The sequence below is a fragment of the Diospyros lotus genome, chromosome 7 (assembly GCF_014633365.1).
Source record: "Diospyros lotus cultivar Yz01 chromosome 7, ASM1463336v1, whole genome shotgun sequence".
Classification (NCBI taxonomy): domain Eukaryota; kingdom Viridiplantae; phylum Streptophyta; class Magnoliopsida; order Ericales; family Ebenaceae; genus Diospyros; species Diospyros lotus.
This window is the reverse complement of record NC_068344.1, coordinates 36,756,206-36,781,270: the sequence shown is the minus strand read 5'-3', so window position 1 is coordinate 36,781,270 and position 25,065 is coordinate 36,756,206. Positions and strand designations below refer to the sequence as shown.

General features: G+C 34.3%; 3 protein-coding genes across 5 annotated transcripts; 1 reads left to right on the top strand and 2 right to left on the bottom strand.

The window, feature by feature from the left end:
- Window positions 1-6,648: 6,648 nt before the first annotated feature.
- On the top strand, window positions 6,649-13,554 carry LOC127805839 (NAC domain-containing protein 75-like). 3 transcript variants are annotated; one of them, XM_052342638.1, is made up of 8 exons: window positions 6,649-6,664; window positions 6,813-6,874; window positions 7,929-8,156; window positions 8,458-8,638; window positions 9,046-9,635; window positions 9,953-10,207; window positions 11,875-12,012; window positions 13,195-13,554. In XM_052342638.1, the coding sequence occupies exons 3-8, from the start codon at window positions 8,025-8,027 to the stop codon at window positions 13,282-13,284; spliced, it is 1,386 nt and encodes a 461-aa protein (XP_052198598.1). In that variant the 5' UTR covers window positions 6,649-6,664; window positions 6,813-6,874; window positions 7,929-8,024; the 3' UTR covers window positions 13,285-13,554. The 3 variants fall into 3 exon arrangements, with proteins under 3 accessions (XP_052198598.1, XP_052198597.1, XP_052198599.1); XM_052342637.1 differs by lacking the exons at window positions 6,649-6,664; window positions 6,813-6,874 and adding an exon at window positions 7,519-7,693; XM_052342639.1 differs by lacking the exons at window positions 6,649-6,664; window positions 6,813-6,874; window positions 13,195-13,554 and adding an exon at window positions 7,519-7,693 and having other exon boundaries at window positions 11,847-12,006.
- Window positions 13,555-18,408: 4,854 nt separating this feature from the next.
- On the bottom strand, window positions 18,409-20,798 carry LOC127805852 (acid phosphatase 1-like). Its single transcript, XM_052342659.1, has 3 exons — window positions 20,334-20,798; window positions 18,879-19,088; window positions 18,409-18,777 (listed from the first exon to the last, which is right to left on the bottom strand). The coding sequence occupies exons 1-3, from the start codon at window positions 20,735-20,737 to the stop codon at window positions 18,600-18,602; spliced, it is 792 nt and encodes a 263-aa protein (XP_052198619.1). The 5' UTR covers window positions 20,738-20,798; the 3' UTR covers window positions 18,409-18,599.
- A 438-nt stretch (window positions 20,799-21,236) lies between these two features.
- On the bottom strand, window positions 21,237-23,668 carry LOC127805851 (uncharacterized). Its single transcript, XM_052342658.1, has 2 exons — window positions 22,931-23,668; window positions 21,237-22,265 (listed from the first exon to the last, which is right to left on the bottom strand). The coding sequence occupies exons 1-2, from the start codon at window positions 23,527-23,529 to the stop codon at window positions 21,602-21,604; spliced, it is 1,263 nt and encodes a 420-aa protein (XP_052198618.1). The 5' UTR covers window positions 23,530-23,668; the 3' UTR covers window positions 21,237-21,601.
- Between the last annotated feature and the right edge of the window lie 1,397 nt (window positions 23,669-25,065).

Sequence of the window (25,065 nt, the reverse complement as noted above, 5' to 3'; positions counted from 1 at the left end):
ACGCGAGAGAGAGAAGAACGAAGAACAAAGAAGATGAAATGTCACGCCCGTGTGACTCGTGAGAGGGGGGGCAGTTCGGTTCGCGCAAAAGGTTGTGGCTGGTTTGGTTCAACAGAGGCTATTTGCTACAAGTTCGGTTTGGTTCGATTTTTTGAGTATTTTTATCAAAATAATCAAACCGAACCGAATAACTGATTTTTAAAAAAAAATTTCGGTTCGGTTTAGTTAATTCAGTTTAACCAAACTTTTGCTCACCCCTATCAACAATCAAATTGAATGTTTTGAGAATTGTGCAAATTGAAAATGTAGCGATGGAGTTAAACAGAAGGGTTTACTGTATTGAGGTTGGAATATACGCCATTCTGTTCTTCCAATTTCTTCTGCTTTTATTTAACATTGTGAATTAGGGTTCGAAGTCCAATTTGGCAATTCCCTTCACGGATTTCTGGCTTTGGAATTATATGTTTGCTAAAATGACATGCAGGCTGCCACTGTAAGCATTCACAAATTCATGCCATTTTCTGCATTCAGCTGCCTGTTTGAGTTTGTTAAACATTGTGAGGCAAAAAATGTTGCTGCATTTTAGTGTCCTTTTTGGAAGGTTAGCTCTAATTTGCATTACACATTTAGGAATTATAGGGGTGTGAAGAGGAGGGATCGAACATAGAGAAACAAGACTAGAAAAGGAGAGGGGAGAATAAACCTACAAAGTATGTAATCTGTTGGTTTATTGCAACACCACCAACATATCATGCCTTAATCCCATTAAATGAGATTAACTATGTAGATTCTGAGAGCTAGCCTTGATAGCAATTGTAAAGTTGTCTCTTTGCAGCTGAAAGGTAATGGGTTTCAGTTATAGAAACCTCATTGCAAAACAAGGCAAGATAAGGGAAATGTTGTCTATAAATATGACTCTCTTTTGATCTTTTTAAAGTGAAGAGTCTTGTGCATTAAAGACACTCTTTATCTATGATATCGAGGTAATATTTCAAAAGATAATTTTTAGAAAGTGAAACATCTGAAATTGTTTCTCAATTTTGTGAATTGAGTGACAAATGACAAATTCACTATCCTGTTAATTGGCAGATACGGATTCTATTGTCTTCAGGATAAACAGTTCAATTAAGGGCTGAATATTATTTTGTTCTCACAACCTTCAGAAATCATTGTCAGAGTTCATTTCTAGGAGCATTAGAATCCATGGCAGTTTCTTTTTTTTGCCCGTTCAGCAGACTGTTTGATGTTCTTCCTTAGATAAGGCCCAAATGGGTGGTGATATATTGTTGAAGACAATAGGGGAAAACTCAACCCTGTGCTATCTATCCTCAACTTGCTCATGCAATTTAAGGGGTTGTTTAGTTGTGAAAAACTTGTCTTGTTTTTCGAAAAAATTTCTTACAAAAACTTGGAAAATTAGAAACCATATTTAAATGAAAAAAAGTTTTCACATAGAGAACAAAAACCTATTTTTATATTCCGAAATTTATACTGTTGGAAAACATCCCAAAGCTGTTTTTAACTGCATAAATAGTAAAAAACATGACTTTTAAAATGTCTAATATTATAATATTAGAAATATCAACAGTATCAATATTACAAAATAGTAAAAATTTAAATAAATAGCATCACTAATAAATAATATTATAATCTCAGCAACATTGACCCTAGATGCCTTTTGTACTTTGTATTTTTGGTGGCAGTTTTTTCTGTTTTCTTGTTTTTTGCCCCTGGCATGATAGATCATTGTTTGACAGTTTAATTGTCAATTTTATATGGAGAGAGTGTAACCAAAGATTCACGTACTCTTCCTATTTGATTAAACTTATGAGAAGTGAATACAATGGCACAACAAACACTACAATATACGAATTACAAAAATAATTTAAATAAGAATAAAATAATTAATGTGCGAGATAAACAATTTTTAACATGAAAAATCCCTTCCAATGTGAAAGGGTAAAAATCACATAACTCAATAGTCCACTTCAAAAATCCACTATGAATAATAAAAAACATAAGTGATTGTTCAGCAACAACAATTACACAACCTCAAATTACCTAGCTATCATGGACAACTTCAAAGCTTAATACAAGGGAGAGACTATCACCAAGATTACGCTGCTATTACAGAGTACAAAATTAGAGTTGTAGAGCTTTAATAAATGATTTGACTGTCCAGATTGAAGTTCCAAATGTTCTTTGTCTATTGACCAAAAATCAGCCCAAAAGGACCATGGATGACCTTTCAATCTATAGATGATCAAAGACTGTCTGCATCTCTTCAACCCAGAAATTTCAGACAGCAAAACCTTTGTTTGGAGACCAATAATCGGAGCTGTAAATCTCAAAATGTTAATCTGATTGTTCAGAACGAAGAACAAGATGTCTTCTACAAACTGACCAAAAATCAGTAAGATCGGACCACGAATACTGTCTTAATCGATCAATTGATCAAATCTATACACTCCACAAACATTTCTCCAACTCTCCTCTCTTGTTTTTGTTAAAATTTTCCTCACACTCCTTTTATATTGAAAATTTAGAAACTCTTAAGGGCCTTGGACTTCTTGTTCATGGGCCAAATAAGTTTTGGCCTTCTCCACTTAGGAAGGGACCCAAAAATCCAACAGTCATTTAATTAAAAGAACTATAGATTCCTGCCCTGCTTGCTGTTTTACATTTAACTTAATTCTTTCATTTCATTTTCCTTTTAAGTTTTTGATATTATGTATATATTATGTATATATATATATACATATATGATTTAACTTGCTCCAATTGTTGGGAGAACAGCCTGAAACTTGTTACCCTGTTATACGGGATAGGACACTAATCTAGGGGGGAATTGAAGCAAGCACCCCTTAGCCGAACATATCATACTAATTCATAGATTTTGACCCCAAATAGTGGGATAAAGGCTTGATGTTGTATATGTCCACATCTTCTCTTGCTTGGTATTCAGATAGTTCCAGATTTCCTTTTCTTATTGAACATGGCAGGGGCTTAGTAGCGAGTTTGTATCGGCTGGGCAATTGAGATTAACATGGGACCTCGATGGGTATGTGCTTGAATATGACTAACATAACTACACTTTATATTAGCTAAGCAATCAAGACAGATCCTAGCTAAGAATAAGCTACAGAATTGGTATCATTTCTCAGAATTGATTATATATCTTTTGCGTCAATGAAGGATGAATGTCTTTCTTGCTTTCACGTTAAAGCAGGGTCAGGATTGCATTTTCTATATATCCATAGCACGAAAAAAAATATATATATATATATACATACAGCCCTTGCCTTGTACGCCATCAGGTCTTTTCCTTGTTGGGATGCAGAGTTCATTTCTTCTTAGCTTGTGTTTGGACCAAAGTGCGTATGAACTTTTAGCATTACAGATTGGATAATCTGTGAATTAGTGGCAATAATGTATTGTTTAGGATTGAGAGATTTGGCCGAGTTATAATTGTAGAGTGAAACATTATGGGACGTATGTGTTACTTTTACTGCTTACAGGAAGTAAAACTTGTGGTTCAAAACATTAATAGTAGTGTTGGCCGGCGTAAGTGGCCAAAATTTGGTTGGGGATCATAAAGAAATGTTGTAAGAGGGAGAAGATTTGATTTGATTTGATTGCCAATGGATCAAAGGTCAAACATCAAGAAGAAGAAGAAGGGGATGGAATTAGATGGACCTACTAATATGAATTTCACTTGATTGGCATCAATGGTCATACCCAACTCAGCATATGCAAAAACCATTTAAAACCCTAACTTCCAAGCTACCAAGGGCTCTCTCTCTCTCTCTCTCTCTCTCTCTCTCCCCTTCATTCCTTCCTTAAAAGTCCACTTTATTAAGACCTTAACCTAATTATTGCTCTTCAAAATCAATAGGAGATTTCCCACTTTCAATAGGGAGTAACTCACTTGGTTTAGACTTAGTGCAAGTTCAGATTTCTCATAAATGTTGAATCGAAGGTCAGACTAATTAGACTTAGGACTGGACCAATTCAATCTCTTTTCTTCCCCTATTTTCAATATAAAAATTAAATTTTACAAAATATGTATATACATATATATTATATTTATATATAACATCCAAACAAGAATTAATATAATACAACATTTTAAATTTAACTTTTAATTTCACAACATATATTATTAATATATCTTTTTTTGGGTAATGTAAGGCTAATAGACTTTGTTCAACTAGTCTTCTCATTGAGTGATGCACAACAATCCATACATATGAATCGAGAAAGACTCCACTCAAAAGATGGTGGTCGTAGTCACAAGAGATAGCCTCAAGTAGTATTTTTAAATTAAGATCAAATCATTTTTAGATTGAATTAAAATTTAAACACTTCTAATGTTTAGAATCAAATAGGAGTCTTAATCCCATCAGATCAATATTCTTTATACCATGAATATATAAAAATATATAATACTATCCAAACTTTTTTGTATTATTATGAATCCCTTTGCTGGTGTTGTCCTCTTAATATATGGCCATTACAATGACACTTTTAAAAAATGTAACACACTTTTGAACCATTTATTCCAAAGTAATAATAATGTATATACACACAGACACATTATTTTCAATGAGTTTGATAGAGGGGGAGAGTTCACCTAGAAAATCAACTGTCCCTGAAAATACAGGACCATGGAAACAATGTCAAGATATGTGGGATCCACTTATGGATATTATTACTGGTCAAGATCACACAACTAATGTCATTTGATGGTCTCATAGCCGTCCGATTAGTTTGATGCTCTCTCATCCCTTTGTGGCTTTGCCACAAAAAGAGAAATCTATATAAGCCAAATGTTCCAAGTTCCAATATTTTTAATAATTTTTACAAGATTTTAGTAAAAAATTATTTTACTTATTGATATATATATAAGCACTAATATATATATATATATTTGTAGAGTAAATTTCGACATACATGAAAAGCGTAACAATTTGGGCACTATCTTGAAAAAAGATTCGAAAAAATAGAATTGTCTATGAAAATACAGATTACTTGTACATGGATAGAAAGACCGTTATATATGTATGTCGATATTTATATAAAATTTTATTTTAAAAATTTTATGTGAATATTCTTGTCCTTTTGTTTGGGTTTATGATTCATTTGGCATTTTTTTTCTTTAGGTGAAAAAAAGGAAATCTCATTAATTAATTTAAAATTTAGGGATGGCAATGGGTACTTTATTCTGTAGATTATTCGTCAATTCTTTTTTAATGAGAAAGGTTTGGATATAAAAAAAATACCTACACAGAAGATATGAGTGAGGTGTTTAAAATATTTAGATAGGAACAAGCGACTAGATCATGGTTTCTCATTTATATTCTACATTTATATAGTTATATATGTATTATTTTATTTAATTACCTTACCCTCGATGTATTGAAATGAAATGTTAAATCAAAAAGTACTCTAAAAATATAAGGATGGAAACGAAAATAAAAATAAAAATACAAATACAAAGATAAGTAGGGTGTCATTTACTCATAATCTCCATTATCATCCCTAATATAAATAAATAATACTATTGACTACTTAAAAAAGATGTTACTTGTATATATGTTTGTCTATATAGAATTTCAAGTTAGGCATTTAATTATTTATCATAAGTGAAATCGATTACTAGTCAAGACTTTTTTGTAATTTATATGATCGAAACACTATTATATATTATACAAATATCAAAATAAATTACTTGTGAGACTTAAACTTAAATTTTTTTATTATTATTGTGATATATATATAAATATTATATTATTTATGTTAAATAATATAACATTTATTTGAGGAAAGGCGTTAGCCCTACCTCCCCTACAAACACTCTCCCACATTGGGTATGTATATAAATATATATATATATTAATATATTAATTAAAACTATTAAAACAGCTCATAATCAGTTTGTATGAATTTTGAGGAAAAACATGAAAGAAACAGCAGCAATGATGGTTGTCAAATTAAGGGCAAATCTTGAAACAGTGTTCTTCAGCCTTCATCATCATTTATTCATATCGACTATTCAAAAAGTAATATTAAATATATGTAAGTGAGATCTTGATTGTGGGCCCTCTTGGCAATTCTTTATTGGGCATTGCATCTGATTGTGTATGAGTGCAGGTATATAAGATATTCCCTACAAAATACACACAACAACAGTACAAATCCCAAAACTAAAGCCCATGGGTTTAGGAATTTTCATGAATTAATTTAATTATGAGTAATGATATATAAAGATTGTTTAATGATTAAGATGTATAAATATATTTTATGTTTAATATTTTAAATACTTTTATTTTTTAGTGGGGGCTTTTGAAATATAAAAAAAATATTTTAAATTTAAAAGAAAATACAATAAGTATACTTTATTTAAAAATAAAATGCATAGCATGCATTATCCTTTAATTATTCGGTGTGCTTCTTAGTGAAGTCTTTTTCATTTTAATTTAATTTAATTTAATTTTATATGATAAGACATATCATTTAGTTTCATGGGCAGTGGTGGCCCATCAAGAATACTGCTCATTGGCCTTGCTCATCAAGCAATCTCTCTCTCTCCCCCTATATATATATATATATATATATATTACTGGGAATACAATTATGATCAACACTCATGTCCAAAACCCATGTGAGTTCATCTCATTCTTTTTCTTCTTCTTTTTTTCGTTTTTTAATTAAATAAAAAACCATCTCTTTTATATATATATATACACGTATGTATGTATCTCTCTCTGTCTCTCTGTCTCACTCAAGCATGCTCATGTATATCCACACAGGAACAAGCGATGGGTATGGTTCAAAGGAAGCTATAAATGGTGTTTGTGAAGGTCAACAATCAGTTAAGAATTTCCTGATTTCGTAATTTTTACTCAAAGCTAATTTAGCGTGGCCACGTAGGCATGCAACTTTACTGGTGTTAATAGACTGCTAATTACAATTAATGACGAAATTAAACATAAACAGTTAGTTAATATTTTCATATACTCTCTGTGTGTGTGCGTGAATGGATTTATGATTACTTTGGATGTCTGTTTGTTGGCTTTCGCTTTACCAGTCAACAGACTCCAAACAAAGGTGTGGGAAGCCTTGATTGAGCCTTTAAGATTGAAATAGACAAATCATAGATAATTTAATTTGTATATATATATATATATATTAGTGGGATTTTAAATTATAAACCATTTAATTTGATGAACTTTTTGTTGATGTATATATGTTATATGGAGATGCATCATTGTTGTATAAAAATCTTATTAATTTGTGTATAATTTTGCAAAAAAAATAAAAAAGTGTGACAATTTAATCTTGTATAAAATAATGTGAATCTCATGTAATTTATTATTATTATTATTATTATTATTATTATTATTGTTATTATTATTGTTATTATTATATTTTTACATAAAAGTTGTGTGCTATAGCTTGTACCATCTTCCTTGTGGAAAATGAAAAGCGTCTAGGTTTTGCTTCTCTCTCTCTCTCTCTCTCTCTCTCTCTCTCTCTCTCCCCCTGAGAATTGCCTGCATATGGGGTTGCTTAAATTGGCAAAGAGTTAAAGGTGGTACATATATAGAGGATGAGGGCACCTTTTCCTTTATCTCACTGGCTTCAGTTAAAGTGCAGGGAATTCTGGTTTTTTCAAAGATTAAAGCAGCAGGTTTTATAGCTCAATCCCACACCCCTCTCCCTCTCTCTCTCTCTCTCTCCTGTCTTTGTTCTTGAATTCATCCATTTATGGGTAATCTACGGCTGTTACATATTCTGGGGTCACTTTGGTTGCAAAAATAGGGTTTTCTTTGTTGATGTATGCGTTAATTCTCTCCAAGTCATGGTAAAGAAAAAAACTGCGAATATTTCACTCGATTTCAGTCGTTTTGTATCTGTCTCTACAGATCACCAGATTAGTAATCTCAAACCTGGGGGATGAGAAGAGGGCTTGATAAAAGACGCAATCTTTTGTGCAATACTTTGGTTAATCATCAGTAGCCATGAATAAGGGTAGCAGCCAGTTGGGTTCCATCAGCAGCTCTGATCTCATTGATGCGAAGCTTGAGGAGCATCAGCTGTGTGGATCCAAGCACTGCCCGGGCTGCGGCCACAGGCTAGAAGCAGCAAAGCCGGTACGGATTATCTCATAATATTCTTGGCTTCAACCTTAAGATTTTCATCATAAAAAGATCAGGCAGAATCAAACAAGATAATGAATTATTCTTCCTTGCTAGATAGCTGTTTACTACCTTTTGTTTTGACAGAAAATTAATTAATTTAAACCCCAAGATGTAGTTCCTTTATTGTGTTCTTTCCTTTGTGTTTTTATTTGGGAATTCAATCCGACTCTCTCTCTCTCTCTCAAAAGCGGCCGGGGAGTTTGCTTTCTGCACCGGAAACACCCCTTTATTTCATCTCCAACTTAATTTGCAGAACTGGGTAGGTTTACCGGCCGGAGTGAAATTTGATCCCACAGACCAAGAATTGATAGATCATCTGGAAGCAAAGATGGAGGCTGCAGAAGACTCAAAGTCTCACCCTCTCATAGATGAATTCATCCCTACCATTGAAGGAGAAGATGGGATTTGTTACACTCATCCTGAAAAGCTTCCAGGTTTAATTAAAAATCATATATATATATATATATATACATAGCTTATATCAGTTAATTAATTAACTTGCAAGGTTGTAAATCTTTCACGCTGCTCAATGTGTTAGGTTTTACTATCTTTGATCTTCAACAATTTCATGGTTTTCTTGGTTGGTTTTATCTTCTTCTTCTTCTTCTTCTTCTTCTTCTTCTTCTTCTCTCTCTCTCTCTCTCTCTCTGAGTTTGTTGCACCTAATAAGACCTAACTTCCATTACATACATAATTGGAAGCAACCCAAAATTGTAAATCCAATAATATTTTATTCCTGCAAATATGTAGGCATATAGATTAATATATAGTGAGAATTTTATGCCACGGTTCTTGGAGTGTGTACTAATAAACTCAAGCCTTTTCCTCCTGTCTTGCTCAGGAGTTACGAGAGATGGCTTGAGCAGGCACTTCTTCCACAGGCCGTCCAAGGCCTACACCACGGGGACGAGGAAGAGGAGGAAGATCCAGACGGAATGCGACCTGCAGGGCGGCGAAACCCGGTGGCACAAGACTGGGAAGACAAGGCCGGTGATGGTGAACGGCAAGCAGAGAGGGTGCAAGAAAATCCTAGTGCTCTACACCAACTTCGGCAAGAACAGGAAGCCGGAGAAGACCAACTGGGTGATGCACCAGTACCACCTCGGCCTGCACGAAGAAGAGAAGGAAGGCGAGCTCGTCGTGTCCAAGATCTTCTACCAGACCCAGCCCCGACAGTGCAATTGGTCCGACCGGAGCACCGCCGCAGCCGATGGAAGCTCCGAACCCGTTGTTCATGATAATATTAGGAGAGACAACAGCGGTGGCAGTGGAAGTTGTTCTTCCAGGGAAGTGGTGATCACTCAGAGTCCGAGCGATGAACTGTCTGCGGCGGCCGCCGCCGCCTCAATATCAAGTTTCTGTGGCATCGACATTCAGCAATTGAAAGCTGACCATTTTAGCTTTGCCCCTTTCAGGAAAAGTTTTGATGAGGTAAATACGCATCCTTTCTAGACGGATTGATATATATATATATATATATACACACACACAGAATTACATCATTCATTTGGCTCCGTTTTCCTTTCTTGTTCTTAATTTTTCCTGGGAAAATTCTAAATTGGGAGTTTCTTTCTCCAAGCTTGTGGCTTGCAAGTAATATCTTGCATTTGAAATCCAGCAAAAAGAGAATAAATTAAAGGAAAAACTAAAGAATATGGAATCAGAGAGAGAGAGAGAGAGAGAGAGAGAAAGAAAGGCAATAAATTAAGAGGGATTGGTGAAGATGGTTGTGTTCTCTTCTTTTGTAGGTTGGAGTAGTGGGTGAGGATCCAACGACTGTAATGGCTGTGGCGGCCCCAGGCAACTGCGAACAGCACCACCACCACCACCACCATCACCACCATTATGAGCAGCTTGCTACGGCGGGGTTCCACATCAGCAGGCCCTCTCAGCCTATCTCCTCCGTCATCGCTCCGCCGCCCCTCCACCACACCTCCATTGTTCTCGACCAGGATGAGTCCTTCCATGTCTCCAGAATAATGCTCCAAAATGACAATTTCCAGGTAACCAAATTACAACCCGGTTCCTTCTCCTTGATGTTCTCGAGTCTGGACTCTTAAAAAGACGTACAAAACCTTGGATTTTCTCACTGACCAAACAAGAAAGATTATGAGCCCTCATCTCCAAGCTAATGATGCGCAATTTTGGTGCACAATAATGTAGAATTTTTACACCAAAAACAAAACCCCTAATCATGAAGTTCAAATTAAGTTTGATAATTTTTGTGAATTTGTAATTTTATGTTTTTTAATTTTGATAATTAAATTCAAATTAGCTAAATTAAATGTAATTTTATCTAACATATAAAATTAATTTTAATTTAAAGAGAACATATTCATGTTGACTTGGCATGTTAGGCGTTACACAATAATAATAATAATATTTTTGTACAACTCACGTATGTATATACAAGAAAAAATATAATTTTTTCTTTTTTATTTATTTATGTATATATGTCCTATAAATATTATTATCATATATATGACACTTGACATGTCAAGTCAGTATTAACAAACTCATTTTAAATTAATTTTATATATTAGATAAAATTGCATCTAATTGAACTAATTTGAACTTAATTGTCAAAATTGAAATGATTGAATAAAATTGTAAATTCAAAAAAAAGATTGAATTATTTTCATGATTAGCTCAAAAAAAAATTAAAATTGTGTTTTGTTAAGAACATTAATTTGTTTTTTGAGAAAGTAAGCATCTAAAAATATAAACTGTTGATGGGTATTACATTTTTGTAAGAACTGTTTATCAAACTTGTTTGTACGTAGGTATAACATTTGCTTAAACTTTATATAAAATCATATGCCTCATCAATGATCATAGATTAAGAAATGAAACAATATTATACAAATGCCACTGATACATTTTTTAAATTTCTCTTCTTTTTTTTTGGCACACAAAATATTTTCTAAGAATATTCTTGTTAAATTTTGAGTTACCAATAAATAATTATATATAATAGAGCCACATTATTCTGCATAATTTTATTTTATAAAAATTATTGTGTATTACATGATCTAACATATTCTAACTTGAGAAAAAAAATTATAAAAAAATATTAAAAGAACTCATAATAATACAAATTTTAACTCGAAATCATTTTATATACTACATTTTTATATCTATATGAAAGACGAGCATGGAAAGCAAATTGTGATTTGGGTTATTTACACAGAATTTTTTTTATTTAAAAATGCGCTTTGTGTTTTTGTGATTTATTTTCTTTTAGCTCAAACATCCCCTTCATTAATTTAAAAATATCTCTAATTAAATTAGGTGTCCAATAAAACAATAACTTGTAATACCACTATCGAACCAAATTAAGTGATGGGTTGCTACTATAAGTAATCAACGACAATATAATAAGGGAGAAAACTTAAAATTTAATTTTGGATAACGGTATGAATGTTGAATTAGTCGATCAAATAAAATGTCTGAAATATCTTTATTTTTTAACTTTAAAATCATAATAACTCATCAAAAGTATTATTATTATTTAATTATATATAAGTTGACGTATTATAATTAATATAAGTTGGAAGATTGAAAAAAGTAATTATATGAGTAGTGGTTATGTTGTGCAGACAATACATGATGATATGGATGATGATTTTGTCTTGGTTTTAGGTCTAAACAAGTGTTTTTTTGGACACAGCAACAGCAGCAGCAACATGATGATGATAAGCTGCTGCTGCTGCAGGGAGGAAGGCCTGCATCTGCAGCTGCATCTGGATTGGAGGAACTCATCATGGGCTGCACTTCTTCTACTGATCATCATGATCATATCAAAGAGGTAATTTGTCTATCAGCTTTTTTATCATAATTTTTCCACCAATTTCGATCTTAATTTTTGTTAATCTTTTAACATGAGAGATGAATTAGGTTATTAGTTTTTAAATTTTGTATTCCGTAATAAATTTGTCATTATATTTTAATTTTTATCACTATATAAATATTAAAATTTAATTTTTGCTTTAATTTAGTCTCTCTTTTGATTTTTCATCAAATTTTATTAGTGAAAATTAATATGGTATGTATGCTTATATAAATCTCAACGTCACTCGATTATTGGGTTTTTTTAATTTTAGTGTTAAGTGTATTTTTAGATTTATATTAATGTGTATCACGTCAGTTTTATTAATACAATTCAATGAAAAATAATCAAAGAGTGATTGCATTACAATAAAAATTAAAGTTTAGTAGTTGTAGTAACAAAAATTAAATGTAATGACCATTTTGTTACAAAATGTAAAATTTAGTGACAAATAATTTAATTATTCCAAATACCCTCTTCTTCTTTTTTTTTTTTTTAAAAAAATCTTATTTGGACACTCATTTGTGACACTTTTGTAACATTCGTTGTATTTTGTATCGCATCAATATAAATGTATAATACAATAATGCATGAATGTCACCAAAAGTGTCATAACTGTGTACCTAAATGAACATTTTTGAAATAATTATATATATAGTTTGTGACCATTAAGAATTTTTAACAAAGAATTTTCTTTTTTTTTTGAAATAATTATATATAGTTTATTATATTATTTTATTATAGGTTGACTATTTTGAGTTTGATCTAAAAAAAATAAGCTTAATTCAGACTAAAAGTAATTTCATTCGTTTCATTATATCATTAAGCAGAATATATACTCAAAAGATAATGAACAATGAATTACCAAAATTCCATGAAAATAAACTATGACACTCATGACCCAAATTAATTCTCTTTTTCACATTGGGTGATGTGAAATATATCGAAATTGAGTCGAAACAGTCGAATGTGATATTTTTAATAACATTCATACATGTGTTTCAATTGTGATATTTTTAATAACATTAATGTATTAATGTGTTTCACCAATTATTGTAGGCCAGAAAGGACAAAATTGGAAGATTCTTTTCATCTGCTTCTTAATTAGTATCTTTTTAGACAAAACCCTAACCCTAACCCTAACTTGCACTGCTGTTGCAGGAATCAGCCATCAGAAGCCAACAAGAGGCAGAATGGTTGAAGTACTCCACCTTCTGGCCTGATCCAGACCACCAGGACCATCATGCGTAGAGCTTATATAGTAGCAAAGAGAGGAACCCAGAAAACAACAACCCCATTATGAAAATAAAATAAGCGAGAGTGAGAAAGAGAGAGGGAAGGGGGGGACATGATTATATCACATCATATCAGTACGTACTTGAAGCTTTCGTCGAGTTCTTTTCATAAGCAATAGGCCAAGAAGCAGCCATGGTTGTTCTTTACTGACTGTACAACAACCCATCTATTGGACTTGGAGAGAAGACAGGAGAAAGAGAAAAAAAAAAAAAAAGCAAAGAAAAAGGAGAGAGAGAAGGGCGGGCGGCTGTGCTGCTGCTCTGAGCTGACAAATAGAATGGAACCAAGCACCCAAAGCAAAGGCACAAAAATCATCAACGTTATGATTACCAGTATCATCATCATCTTTATAGCTGTTATTCTGTTATTTGCTTAATTTTTCGTCATTTGTATAATAACTTCTTTTATTGGTTTTAATATACAAAAGAAATACCATATATATATATAGGCTTGTGTAAATTGCATACAAAAGAAAGTTTGTTAATTAATTAAAGGTTTTGTAGATACTTAATCATTTAATATGGATATATAAGATTAATGAATGTTCTCTTAATTAAGTATGCAAATTAGGTTCCAACAAAAGAGTCCCTGATATATATAATATATCACAATTAAATTTGTCAAACCGTGTTGTTCTTCCCTTGGAAACCTGCTAAACCCTAGAAGAAGAGAGAGAGAGAGAGGGGGGGGGGGGGGGGGGGTTGCTTTTATGGGTAAGGAACCTGCATGAGAGAGAGAGAGATAAAGATGAATCCAAGCATGGAGATGGAGGACAGGCAGCTTCATGGTAGTTTCTCAAGAGAATAAAGACATGCAGAAGAAGCAAAAAATTATTGAGGGGACAGGAATAAACTTTTCTCCTCTAGTATCTGTTTTAAAAAAGAGTAAGTTAATGTTGCACGTCACTTAATTAGTCCATCAGTCATGTAGCATATCACGTATCTTGTCTGCCAATGCATGTAGCCTAGCTACTAGCTCATTTGTTTCTAGGACAACGGATCCATGCTTGAGATATCCTAATTCTACAATCCGAAGATTATCTAATTATCGAGAATTCCACTTATTCATTGGGAGTTTGACATATATATATATATATATAAAGGGTTAGGCCTCAACAAATGAAGTTTTTCTGACATTTTGATCTATCTTTATCCCTAATATTCATCATATAACTCTTCGTTAGAGATAATTATATCAGGAGAGTAAAGCATAGGAATCTGAACACTTAGTCTACTTTTATCATCCTCTCAGATAGCTTCACTTGTAATTGGAGATTTACTAAAAATTCCATTAATTAATCAGAAAAGAAATAACCCATTATTTGCAAAATACCAACAGAACTGATTACCAATGATCTTGGTTCAAGCCATTTAATATAAAGAAATTCAACAACACCCACCCGCAACCAAACTCTGAGCTGCAGAGAGGCTTTGGGTTTGTGTTATGAGAAAATGAGAAAGAAAAAAGAAAGAAAATCAGAGAGAATCCAAGTGCAAAAGGCAAGCGTCTCTTTCCACCTGCAACATGAGTAAAGAGAAATGAGATTTAATTCTTTGGTTCAACCAAGCTATATATATATATATATGTATATGTAGCTTAAAAGGTGATATTCATCTCCTTCACTTTTATGGAATGTTTTGGGTACTTCTAAAAGGGGCTGGGGGGAAGAGTATTAGCAGAGTTAGAGGTATATATATATGTCAATGCATTTGGTTAACAAATGGGCTTTATTAAAGGTTAAAATATTATAAAAAATTTATTTAAATATTTATTAAAAAATAAGTTTGAAAATTCATTTTTGAAAGATATAAACATAAGACATATTTGAAACATTTACCGAATGGATATGCTACGAGGCTAGTCCAGTGATTAATTAAGGATCCATTTTGACATTATAGCTTCGATCTAGTATATTATTGATATATGCTATGAGGTTTAGTTTGGTTTTGTTTACTGTGTTTTAAACTGTTTTTTAGATTTTTTTGTGGTTACTCTAACATAAACTGTAAATACTTTATAATTTTTCTATTAATATACTTACTTGTAGAGAAAAACAAAAATTAAAGAACGACCTGTTACCATCCCTACATGAAGAGTTAAAGGTATGCGTAAGGTTGTATGTATATGTCCACGCATGCATGAAAATTTGATCCCAAACAAGTAAGGTTTAAACTTTTTTTAAGACAAATTAGTTATACTTCAATTTTTTGAAAATGTTATTTGGACACTCCAATGTGACACTAATTGTGACAACACTTTACATTAATATCTTGTATTATATATGAATGTTATATAAATGTATAAAATAATAAAGTCAAATTTAAGTGTCTAAATAAGCGTTATAAATGGCCAATTGCACGTACTCACTGAACTTATTGGGGGGGCACATTCTGAGAATAGTGGTAGTGCAAAGAGAATATGTTATATATATATATATATATATATCCCTCTTTTTAGGATTCTTCTCCAAAGCAAAGGGGACTTATCAGCTGCAGCTGCTTCCTTTTATTGATACGCATCTCATTTAGGAGAGAGTAAAAATTCAATTTATTCAAATTATTCGAATCGACTTTAATATTTTTTTTTTGTTTGAATCATTTAATTTTTCTTAAAATTTTGATTCTTGACTTTTTGATTGAAAGAATCGAACTGAACGAACTTTAAAATAATATTATTTTAATATTTATAAAACGACGTCATTTTTTTTAACTTTGTGTGTTTTTTATAATTGGTTATTTTGGTTTTCTTTAATTATTTTATGTTTATTCAATTTAATCAGTTCAATTTGATTTATACGATCTGAATTCGATTTTTTCAGTTAATCGGTTGATCCGATTCGATTTAATCGATTATCGAACCGATTATTTAGACACCCGCATACTCATCTCTTTATTTTGTTTGACTTTTAAGAATGGTGAAGACTAAAGAAATTCTTATGTTTTTATCAATTAAATATTAACTTTAATGATTAATTTTGTGTCAAAAATGAAACTTTCAAAAGAGCCTATTTATTGGGCGCCTTCGTAGAGAGAACAAAAGCTACCGTATAAGTAGAGGGATGGTCTGTATTACGCATATATATATATATAATTAAATAAAATTTTATTAGGTGACGTTTGATCTTTATAGTTTATTTTTTTAGTTTTTTTGGGTGAAATGTAAATAAAATAAGATCTAGTGTACTAGTAAAGTTGTTTAAGAAATTAATTATTATTTACGAATTATGTGATTAAATTTTAGTTTATTTTTTTAATTTTAGAGCAAGATATATAAAATATTTTGTTGGGAGCCCTTCCTAACACGAAATGGTATTTGTTTATATAATAATATAGATATTTATTTTTAATAAAAATATATATAATGATATTGGGCATAAAGCTTCCATGTTTTGGTAATTATTATCATGGTCTTAATTAGGGTGAGCAATATTTTGATTAAACTGAAATAATCAAATCGAATTGATTGAAATTGTCGATTTGGATTGGTTCAAGTTGTAGGTTGGTTCGATTTGGTTTTCAAATTTGATAATTTTGATTATTTTGGTTTGATTTTGTTTTTGTATTGAAAAAAAAAATTAAAATAATCAAACCAATTAAAATGTCAAAAATAACGTTGTTTTTACATTTTATAGTTTTGATTTTTCAATTTTTTTCTAGTTTTTCCATTTTTTTAGTTTAAAAACCTATTCGATCGATTTGGTTTGATTTTTGACACAAGTTTAGTTTATTTAATTTGAACAATTTAGTACCAAATTAACCAAATATTCACCCATATCCTTAATGCTTTTGTAATTGTTAAGTTTAACCATGAAATCAACCCAAAAAGAAAAGAAAAAATTGTACAAGATTATATATATTTTTCATCAAAATTATAAGGGGTAAAATATAATTTTTTACTTGTTTTGATTATTAAGAATTTGTTATATATCAAACCACAATTCAGCTCTGAAAAGTTCTATTTGCATCCACATTTTTTGTTTTCCGTAGCCATCTTCTATAATTATAACAAATTTAAAAAAAAAATACCTTTTAGTGTATACAACCATCCCACACTTTTCGCACACACCATCATTGTTGCAGTTGCCCATCATTACGTCGCTTCTACAGGTGGCCGCAACGAGCACAACTGCCTATCATCACAACTCGCAGTCGTCACTATGCGCAATGATGGGCAGTCACATTCATTGTAGCTGTCGGTAGCTGTCGGTAGGAGCGACACGGCTACTGATGGGAGCTTTGTAATGGTGTGTGTGAAGAGCATAGGATGACTATATATACTAAAAAATATTTTTGAAAAATAATTATTGCAACTATGAAAGGTGACTTTGAAACGCAAAAAAATATGGATGCAAATAGAATTTCTCTACATCTTATTTGTTTTGTATTAATGTTTCTCTCACTGTTTCAATGGAAAATTGAGTTGGGCTGGCTTGTGTGGGGGCCTCAAAGAAAGCCAGCTGCAATCCTATACAAGGCCCACTGTGAAGCCCCACAAAAATAACCAAGCCCAAAAATGAAAGGCAAGCCCAGTACTCAACATACAATAACTAAACTTGGAAAACTCTTAAAAATAGGCATTTACAAGTTTATTTAGACCATCTCTATTTACTTTTTTAACATAACTAACAATTGCATAAAAAATTCTCTTGTTGCGTGGTCTCTTATCATGTATTTATTCAAATTCAAGGGGGAAACGATCAATAACCTTATACTCAAACTCTAGCAAAGATTCTGTTTAATTTTTTAGACGAACTCTACGTGATAAGTTAAGTATTGCTCGATTTCCAAATCTCATCTTGAAACTTATCTTCTTGTGTATTTCTTGACACTAATTTGACAACCCTTTTGTTAACTTATACCTGAATATAGAGAAATAAACCTCATAGGTAGTCACAGTGATCAGTTGGGAGAGATGAGCTAGTCTGATTTTCATGTCACGAAAAGAAATATCGCTGGTGGATAAGACCCAAATTAATCTCTTTGTCACGAAAAGAGATATCGTAGCGAAGCATCCGCAAGGAGACGCCATCCCAAGAGAAACAAAAAAAACATATAACTACTTTTATTAAAAGGGTAACGTTACACAAAACAAAATTTTTTGCTACAGCCGCGAGACAAGGCACCAAAAATTGGGTGTGGACAAGAAAATAGAATTATATATGAGGAGCCAACAAACAACACCCACATTAGCAACAATTAATTACAGCAGCAGCGGATCAGATCGGAGTAATATTTGCCAATTACGCGCTCACCTTAATGTTCTTCTCAGTTTCAGGCAATGTGATACATCGGATTTGGCAGCTTGAACAAACGTTTGGCCGCCGCAAATCCCACCAAATCGCTCCACTGGTCCCCGGAGCTGCCGTGGATTACGTAGCCTTCATCTTCCAGCTCCTTTCTCTTCTCCGATTTGTACACGGTTGCCGGCTTGCCCAGATCCGATCGCCGCCTGTATTTCATTGAAATTATGTGCCTAAGAGTGCGTGTCGGTGTCAACTAAATAAACAAAGTTTTCTTCCAGTTCTGTCTCTGTATTCGTAACGTACGTACCTCAAAATGAGCCTGTCCCAGTTGGTGTAGCCGGCGGAGAGGAGATTTGTCTCGGTGACGTTTCTCTGGCGCTCAGTCCGGCCGGTGAGCAGAAATACGGAGAAGCCCAGAGCCTGAAGCTCATTGTAGAAGGTCAAGCTCGCTGGCAAGGCCGGGGCCTTCGCCGTATCCACCCATTTGTCGAAGGTGCTTTCGTTGAATGTTTCTGAGCTATCTTCACAACAAGAATCTCGTTACTAACTAAAAAACGAACTCTTTTTCACCATGATAAATATATAGCGTCAACTCAACCTAAGGAAAGATGACTATCTATTTGTGGTGTGGAGAGTATAAACGGAGGACAAACAATGAGCAAATGAGATTAAATTTAGTGGTTGTATAATTAGTTTAATGATAAGAGATTATAATATAAATAAGATTTAAATATGCTCTTCAAATCTCTAAATTATGTATCGACATATGAACCCGATTACTATTATCACATCATAGTGTGGTCAAATCCATATTTTTATCTTTTTTCTAGTGGTCACTCAATTTTTTTTTTTTGGTTTTGATAATATTTTTAAATTTGTATTTTCAAATCATTTTAAGTCTTGTATTTTGACTTTTTTTTTATATAATAAACTGAACTTTTTGTTGTTTGAATTATATACATGTAATTATTTAATGTGTAAAAAAAATAAAGTAAAATAAGTCAATACTTTGGCTTTATGTCTACCTTTTTTTTTTTTTAACGTTACCTTTTCCATTTTTGTAAATTTAGAATTTTTTTATTAATAAATTTGTAATCTTGCAAGAATTGCAACAAATGGTGCTTGCAATTTCTTTCAATGGATTGATACTCCCTTGTCGCAATTTCTTTTGATGGATTGATACTCTCTTGCCTCATCATATTCAAAGGATCATAATATATTTGATAAAGAAAATAAGAGAGTACGAGAATGAAAGAAGACAGTTGGTGGCAATATTTTCGACAAATCAACCAAAGTTCTCGCCTAAAGTATTGAGTTATCTTATTTTATTTTTTCTTTTTATAACAAAATATAAGAGTTAAATTAATTTAAAAATTAATACAGGTATAATCGGAATAACGAAAAATTTAAATTATCACATACAAAAAAAATTAAAGTATAGGAATTAAATTGACTAAAAAATAAAGTTACTGAGATATAATTAAAATAATAAAAAATTTAAATAATTATATAAAAAAATGTAAAAATATAAATTTGACCCAGGGTTCTTGAGTTGATTTGGTATGTTTGGTAATTTGGAGGGAAAAGGCATTAGCATGGGATGGTGGGGTGTGCTTCTGATTATCAAAATTAAAAATAATTGATTATCTGAATTAGTAAAAATAATTGATTTATAAACCATTCTATAAAAAAGGATCAAGGAAAAAACCACGGACGAGGAATGATCGAAGATTCAAATAAGGGCTCCAAATGTGGGGCTCACCCGAAGCCGTGGTTCGCGAAGTACGGGATGTTGGAGAGCAACGTCTCGTCAATGTCGAAGACCCAGGCATCCCTGCCGTCGCCGGCGAGCTCCACCGTCTTCGCGAACTCCAGCGAGTCGTCGCGGACGAGCTCCGAGTCCGAGCGGAATTGGTCGCCGGTCATGTACGCCTTGACGTACTCTTGGCACCTCGCAGGGATCCGAGTCCAGACGCCGGCGTCATTTGTCTCCACGGAGAATCTCCAGCTGTTGCAGTACGAGACATGGTCGGTCCGGCCGTCGGAGATCAAAGCAGAGGCGGCGGAGCCTTGGTTTTCCGGCTTGATTCGGATGATCAACCGGGAGAAAGATTCGGAAACGAAGCCGAGGATGAGGATCACGGCGACGTAGCGAACCGCGTCCATTGCCAGAAAACCAAGGAAAGCCACGCAACGTCGCGACGTATACGAGCTTTTTGGTTTTCTGGTTTTGAAGACGAGAGGAAGCCATTCCAATGGAGGCTGCCTTTTAATACAGTGAAATCAGAAATGGTCTATTCCTTCGGACATCACGTACCATTCATATTTTCTATATTTATTCAATTATTCAAATATTCGTTACCATTACGTAAAAATAGAAAAAATAAATAAATAAATTGTTGTTCGCTCCGACGTACAAAAACACCGAAAATACATCATTTTGCAAATTCCAAAATATTTTAAAAAATATTAAAAATATTTTTTAATTTAAATACACATTTTTATTTTACAACCATGCTAAATATAAAAATAATTTTATCTCTCCTATCTCAATTATCACGTTAGAGACAGACTTATTTTTTAAAAATATTATTTTTTATTTTCATTTCGTATATGTGAAACAAACAAAAGAATATATAATATGAATATAAATAATATCAGAAAATTAGATAAATGAGTAAGCAATCAATATATCATCTCTCTGTACAGTTTAATGAAATTATACATTCAATCAATCCCTAACTAGAAAACAAAATCCCAGACAGAACAAAGAATCAGACCCGATCGGAGAATAAATGTTGTCTTGACAGACAATCACAAGAAACGAAACAAGAAGAGAAAAATGGGGAAGACGATCGATTGACAGGCAATTAGATTCCAGGAAAACATCAAGTCACAGACCCAGTATCGGAGAAACGATTCAATCAATTTTGTGATCAGGAAAATTAAGAATCAGAGTTCCATGCTCAAACCAGAAGCTAGCCAGCCAGCCGGTCATGATTATCACTGCAAATGGAGGAAGACGAATGTTCAGAGAAACTCCCGTTCGTCCTGGCAAAACTCCTTCCTGAGCTTCTGAGAGAAAACGCCGCAAGAATCCATGCTCAGATCAATGGCGGCCGACAAGGCGATGAACAGAGCGGCGTCGGCCATGCAAGTCACGTGCTGCATAGCCACCTGAACCACCGGCTTGCTCGCCTGCCTTTCGCCTTCCACCGTCGAAGCCATCACGAATCCGCGAACCGGCGATAGGGGATTCAACACGGAATCAGCTCTCGACCGGCTGTCGATGCAGAATTGGCCGCCCTTTTTGACGCTCATGGTGCCCGCGGCGATGGGGATGCCGCCGGCGAGGCCGGCGTTGGAAACGAGCTCGAACCGGTAGCCCAGGCCGTCGACGGGGCCGCGGTCGCGCCAGGCCTCGAGGCGGCCCCACGGCTTCCAGCTGCTCATGGAGGCGCCGTGGGGGCGGAGGATGAGCCAGGCGCCCGGGTTGGAGCGGGAGACGCGGTCGGAGCCGGGAGAGGGCACGAAGGGAGTGATCATGGAGGCGGCCGCTACCGGCGAGCCGGAGAGGTCGTGGATCGTCACCATCCAGCCCTTTCGCTCCCTGCCCGGCTTTTCCCTTTCCCCGGAAAACGTCCTCGTTATCCATCCTCTAGTGTTCTTTGAACCGAAATCTGATGGAAGAGACCTGGATTTTCCGGGAAAACCATGGAAAATGGTCAAGAACATAACATACGCATTTCCCAAACAAAATAACATGCCATAAACCGCCAACTTATCGAGCACATGGAGGGGGGGCTCCATGGTAGTTGTGAAAGAGATTAATTAATTAATTGTAGGGTTTTGATATGATCTCTTTGACCAAGCTGGGATTAATGAAGATTGGAATCTTCTTCATCACCATTAAGAGCTTAATTTGTGCACTGTTAAACGCTAAATTGAGATTATCATCACCATTAAGAGCTTTGCGCAGGACCCAAAACTGAAATTATTTCTTTTACAGTGATCGACCCGTGACAGTGCATTAACATTACGAAAGAGAACCCAAAGATCTAATAAGAATATATATATCTATTATATATACAGATGTTGACCTTACGTCTAGCTCCATAGCTAGGCAAATGAAAGGATGAAATACGGTGGTCAACTTAGACATGTGAAGCAGGGACCAGCAAAAATGAGTTAACCCCACATGTGCACTTTAGCAGAGACCATGTCCACTGGCTCCACACAGTGCAAACCGCTGGACCAAAAGCGACAGCTTCGATAGCAAGCACCCACGGCGCAATATAGAAATTGGCGCTATAGCTCAGTAAAAATGCACGTATAGCGGTGAAAAGTGTGAAAACTCACCTCGATCTACCGTTCCGGTCGGCATTGAACTTGCAGCTGAAAACCGGCTGCCGGATGCTGCCCTGAATCTGGAAAACCACCGGGCTACACTCCGGCTCGCCCCCAAACTGGAACACGAACCTCGGGTCCGGTTCAGCCCGGACCGTCAAGTGCAGCCGAGCCATCGCCTTGTCCGGTTCGCTCCCCAGCTTCATCCACCCGTTGTGGAACGTGACGGCCCGCAACTCTGCCCCGCCGAAGTTCATGCTGACGTGGGCTCGCCCGAGGAGCTTTCCGCACTTCACCCCACACGTGCGACCCATCCGCCCGGTGTAGACCGACACCCGGAGGATGACCGGCTTGCCGGAGAGCCTGCGGAGGGCGGCCGCGTCGAGGACGAATCCGGCGGAGGATGAGGTGGAGTCCGGCGCAGAAGTGTCGCTCCCGCCGGCGGAGCAGAGCGGCAGGAGCGCCGTCTGAGAAGGGAAACTCTTGATTCGGAGAGTACAGTAGCACGGCGTCGTTGAAGGGCAGACCCCCGAGCCCGCCGGTTTCTTCGCCACCGGAAGCTTCAGAGCAAGCGACTCGATTATCAGCCGAACGAACGGACATGGATCCATTACCGCCGTCGTTGCCTTTCTCTCTTCTCTCTCTCTAAATGAATCGCTTCGGAAACATTTAAGGTTCAGAAAGCTATTTCAATATATCCACAGTCTCTCTCTCTCCCCCTCTCTCTGCACTTTTCTCTCTCTTTCTTCAATCAGAAGAATCATACTCGAATTATCTTTAAAAACAATATAATTCACATAAATTAATATTTATTTTTTTATAAATAAAGGCGTCATTTTCTTTCCATACTGTGTTTGTTAGGTGAGAAAATTCTCTTGTCGCGGGAAAATCGGCGCGAGAAAGTAAGCCACGTCTGTTAACATGCTGTGTGGGCAGGTGACGAGAGTTTGCTTATCGAGAAGTTATTAGGGGTTGTTTGGATGGCGCCAACTGCTGGGCCCGGTTGCGGCGGATGACAGACAGCTAGGTTTGGGCTGTCACCACGTTGTCAGTTTGTAAGACCCGAGCGGGATCGGATTACAGCGCTTGGATTGGATTCATCTCGTTCTTGTTCCTTTCAGTCGCGCTGACTGGAATTTCCAAACAGGGCATTGAGTCGTGGCGTCCTCGCTGGCTTCCATTGGCCAATCCGGTCGCAGCTTTGGACGGCTGTTTGACGTCGGCGCTGGCATAAATTATTGGATCTTTAGCGCTGTATGCTCATGTAAACTGTCTTAGTTATAGTTTTAAATTACCTTAACACACGCCGCACCATTTCAGAATTAAAAATTTTGATATTTAATTTTTAATGTATAAAATATTAAAAATTATTATTTTAATTATTAAAAATTATTATTTTAAATTTTTACCACAACAGAATATTAGTGAGTATATAAAAGTGTCTATTTCATAAATAACAGGCCATCTAGATGACCAATTAACAGTATTTGAATAAATTAATTGATTTATTATATTCATTCAAAACATATGACTTTCAAACCCTAATATACAAAAATATCAAGATTTTTTATTTTAATTATTAAAAATTATTACTTTAAGTATTTATCCTGATACATAAAAAAATGATATAAATAAAAGAGTAAGAAAGCGATTAAACTAAGTTCAACGAAGAGAAATGACGAAGATTAGTTTTATTATATTTTGTGATTGAGAATAGAAAAAAGTGATGTTTTTCGAGTTAGTAATTTAGGATTTGGGATTTTTTAAGTTATGAGTAATTTTATTTTTTTTCTGTCAAAATAAATTCTAATCTGATATGTCTCATTAACGTAATTTTTTTTATGACATGAGACATGCGTATCTGCTCTACATGAAATAAATAATAACTTTATTTACTCTCAATCAAAGTAAAAACTTAAATAAATCATTTTTAATAGTTAAGATATAAAATTTTAATATTTTTTACATTAAAAATCAAATGTTATACTTTCTTTAAAGTGGATTAAATATCGGTCGAAACTTAGGGGAGGAATAAAAAAAATTACATCTAATCACATTCTCCTAAAATATTACTATTGCATATCTTATTTTTGCATCACTATTAATTTCTTCACTTGAAACATCTAATAGTCCCACTTGGGCTTTAT

Excerpts from the sequence above, each read along its gene's own strand:
- LOC127805839 (XM_052342638.1), top strand. The coding sequence starts at position 8,025 with ATGAATAAGGGTAGCAGCCAGTTGGGTTCCATCAGCAGCTCTGATCTC. Across the intron at positions 8,639-9,045 it reads TCATCCTGAAAAGCTTCCAG|GAGTTACGAGAGATGGCTTG; the intron begins GTTTAATTAAAA and ends TGTCTTGCTCAG. Across the intron at positions 10,208-11,874 it reads TCCAAAATGACAATTTCCAG|CAACAGCAGCAGCAACATGA; the intron begins GTAACCAAATTA and ends TTTTGGACACAG.
- LOC127805852 (XM_052342659.1), bottom strand. The coding sequence starts at position 20,737 with ATGGACGCGGTTCGCTACGTCGCCGTGATCCTCATCCTCGGCTTCGTT. Across the intron at positions 19,089-20,333 it reads TTCGCGAACCACGGCTTCGG|CTCAGAAACATTCAACGAAA; the intron begins GTGAGCCCCACA and ends TTGTGAAGATAG. Across the intron at positions 18,778-18,878 it reads TGGGACAGGCTCATTTTGAG|GCGGCGATCGGATCTGGGCA; the intron begins GTACGTACGTTA and ends AATGAAATACAG.
- LOC127805851 (XM_052342658.1), bottom strand. The coding sequence starts at position 23,529 with ATGGATCCATGTCCGTTCGTTCGGCTGATAATCGAGTCGCTTGCTCTG. Across the intron at positions 22,266-22,930 it reads GACCGGAACGGTAGATCGAG|GTCTCTTCCATCAGATTTCG; the intron begins GTGAGTTTTCAC and ends CGGAAAATCCAG.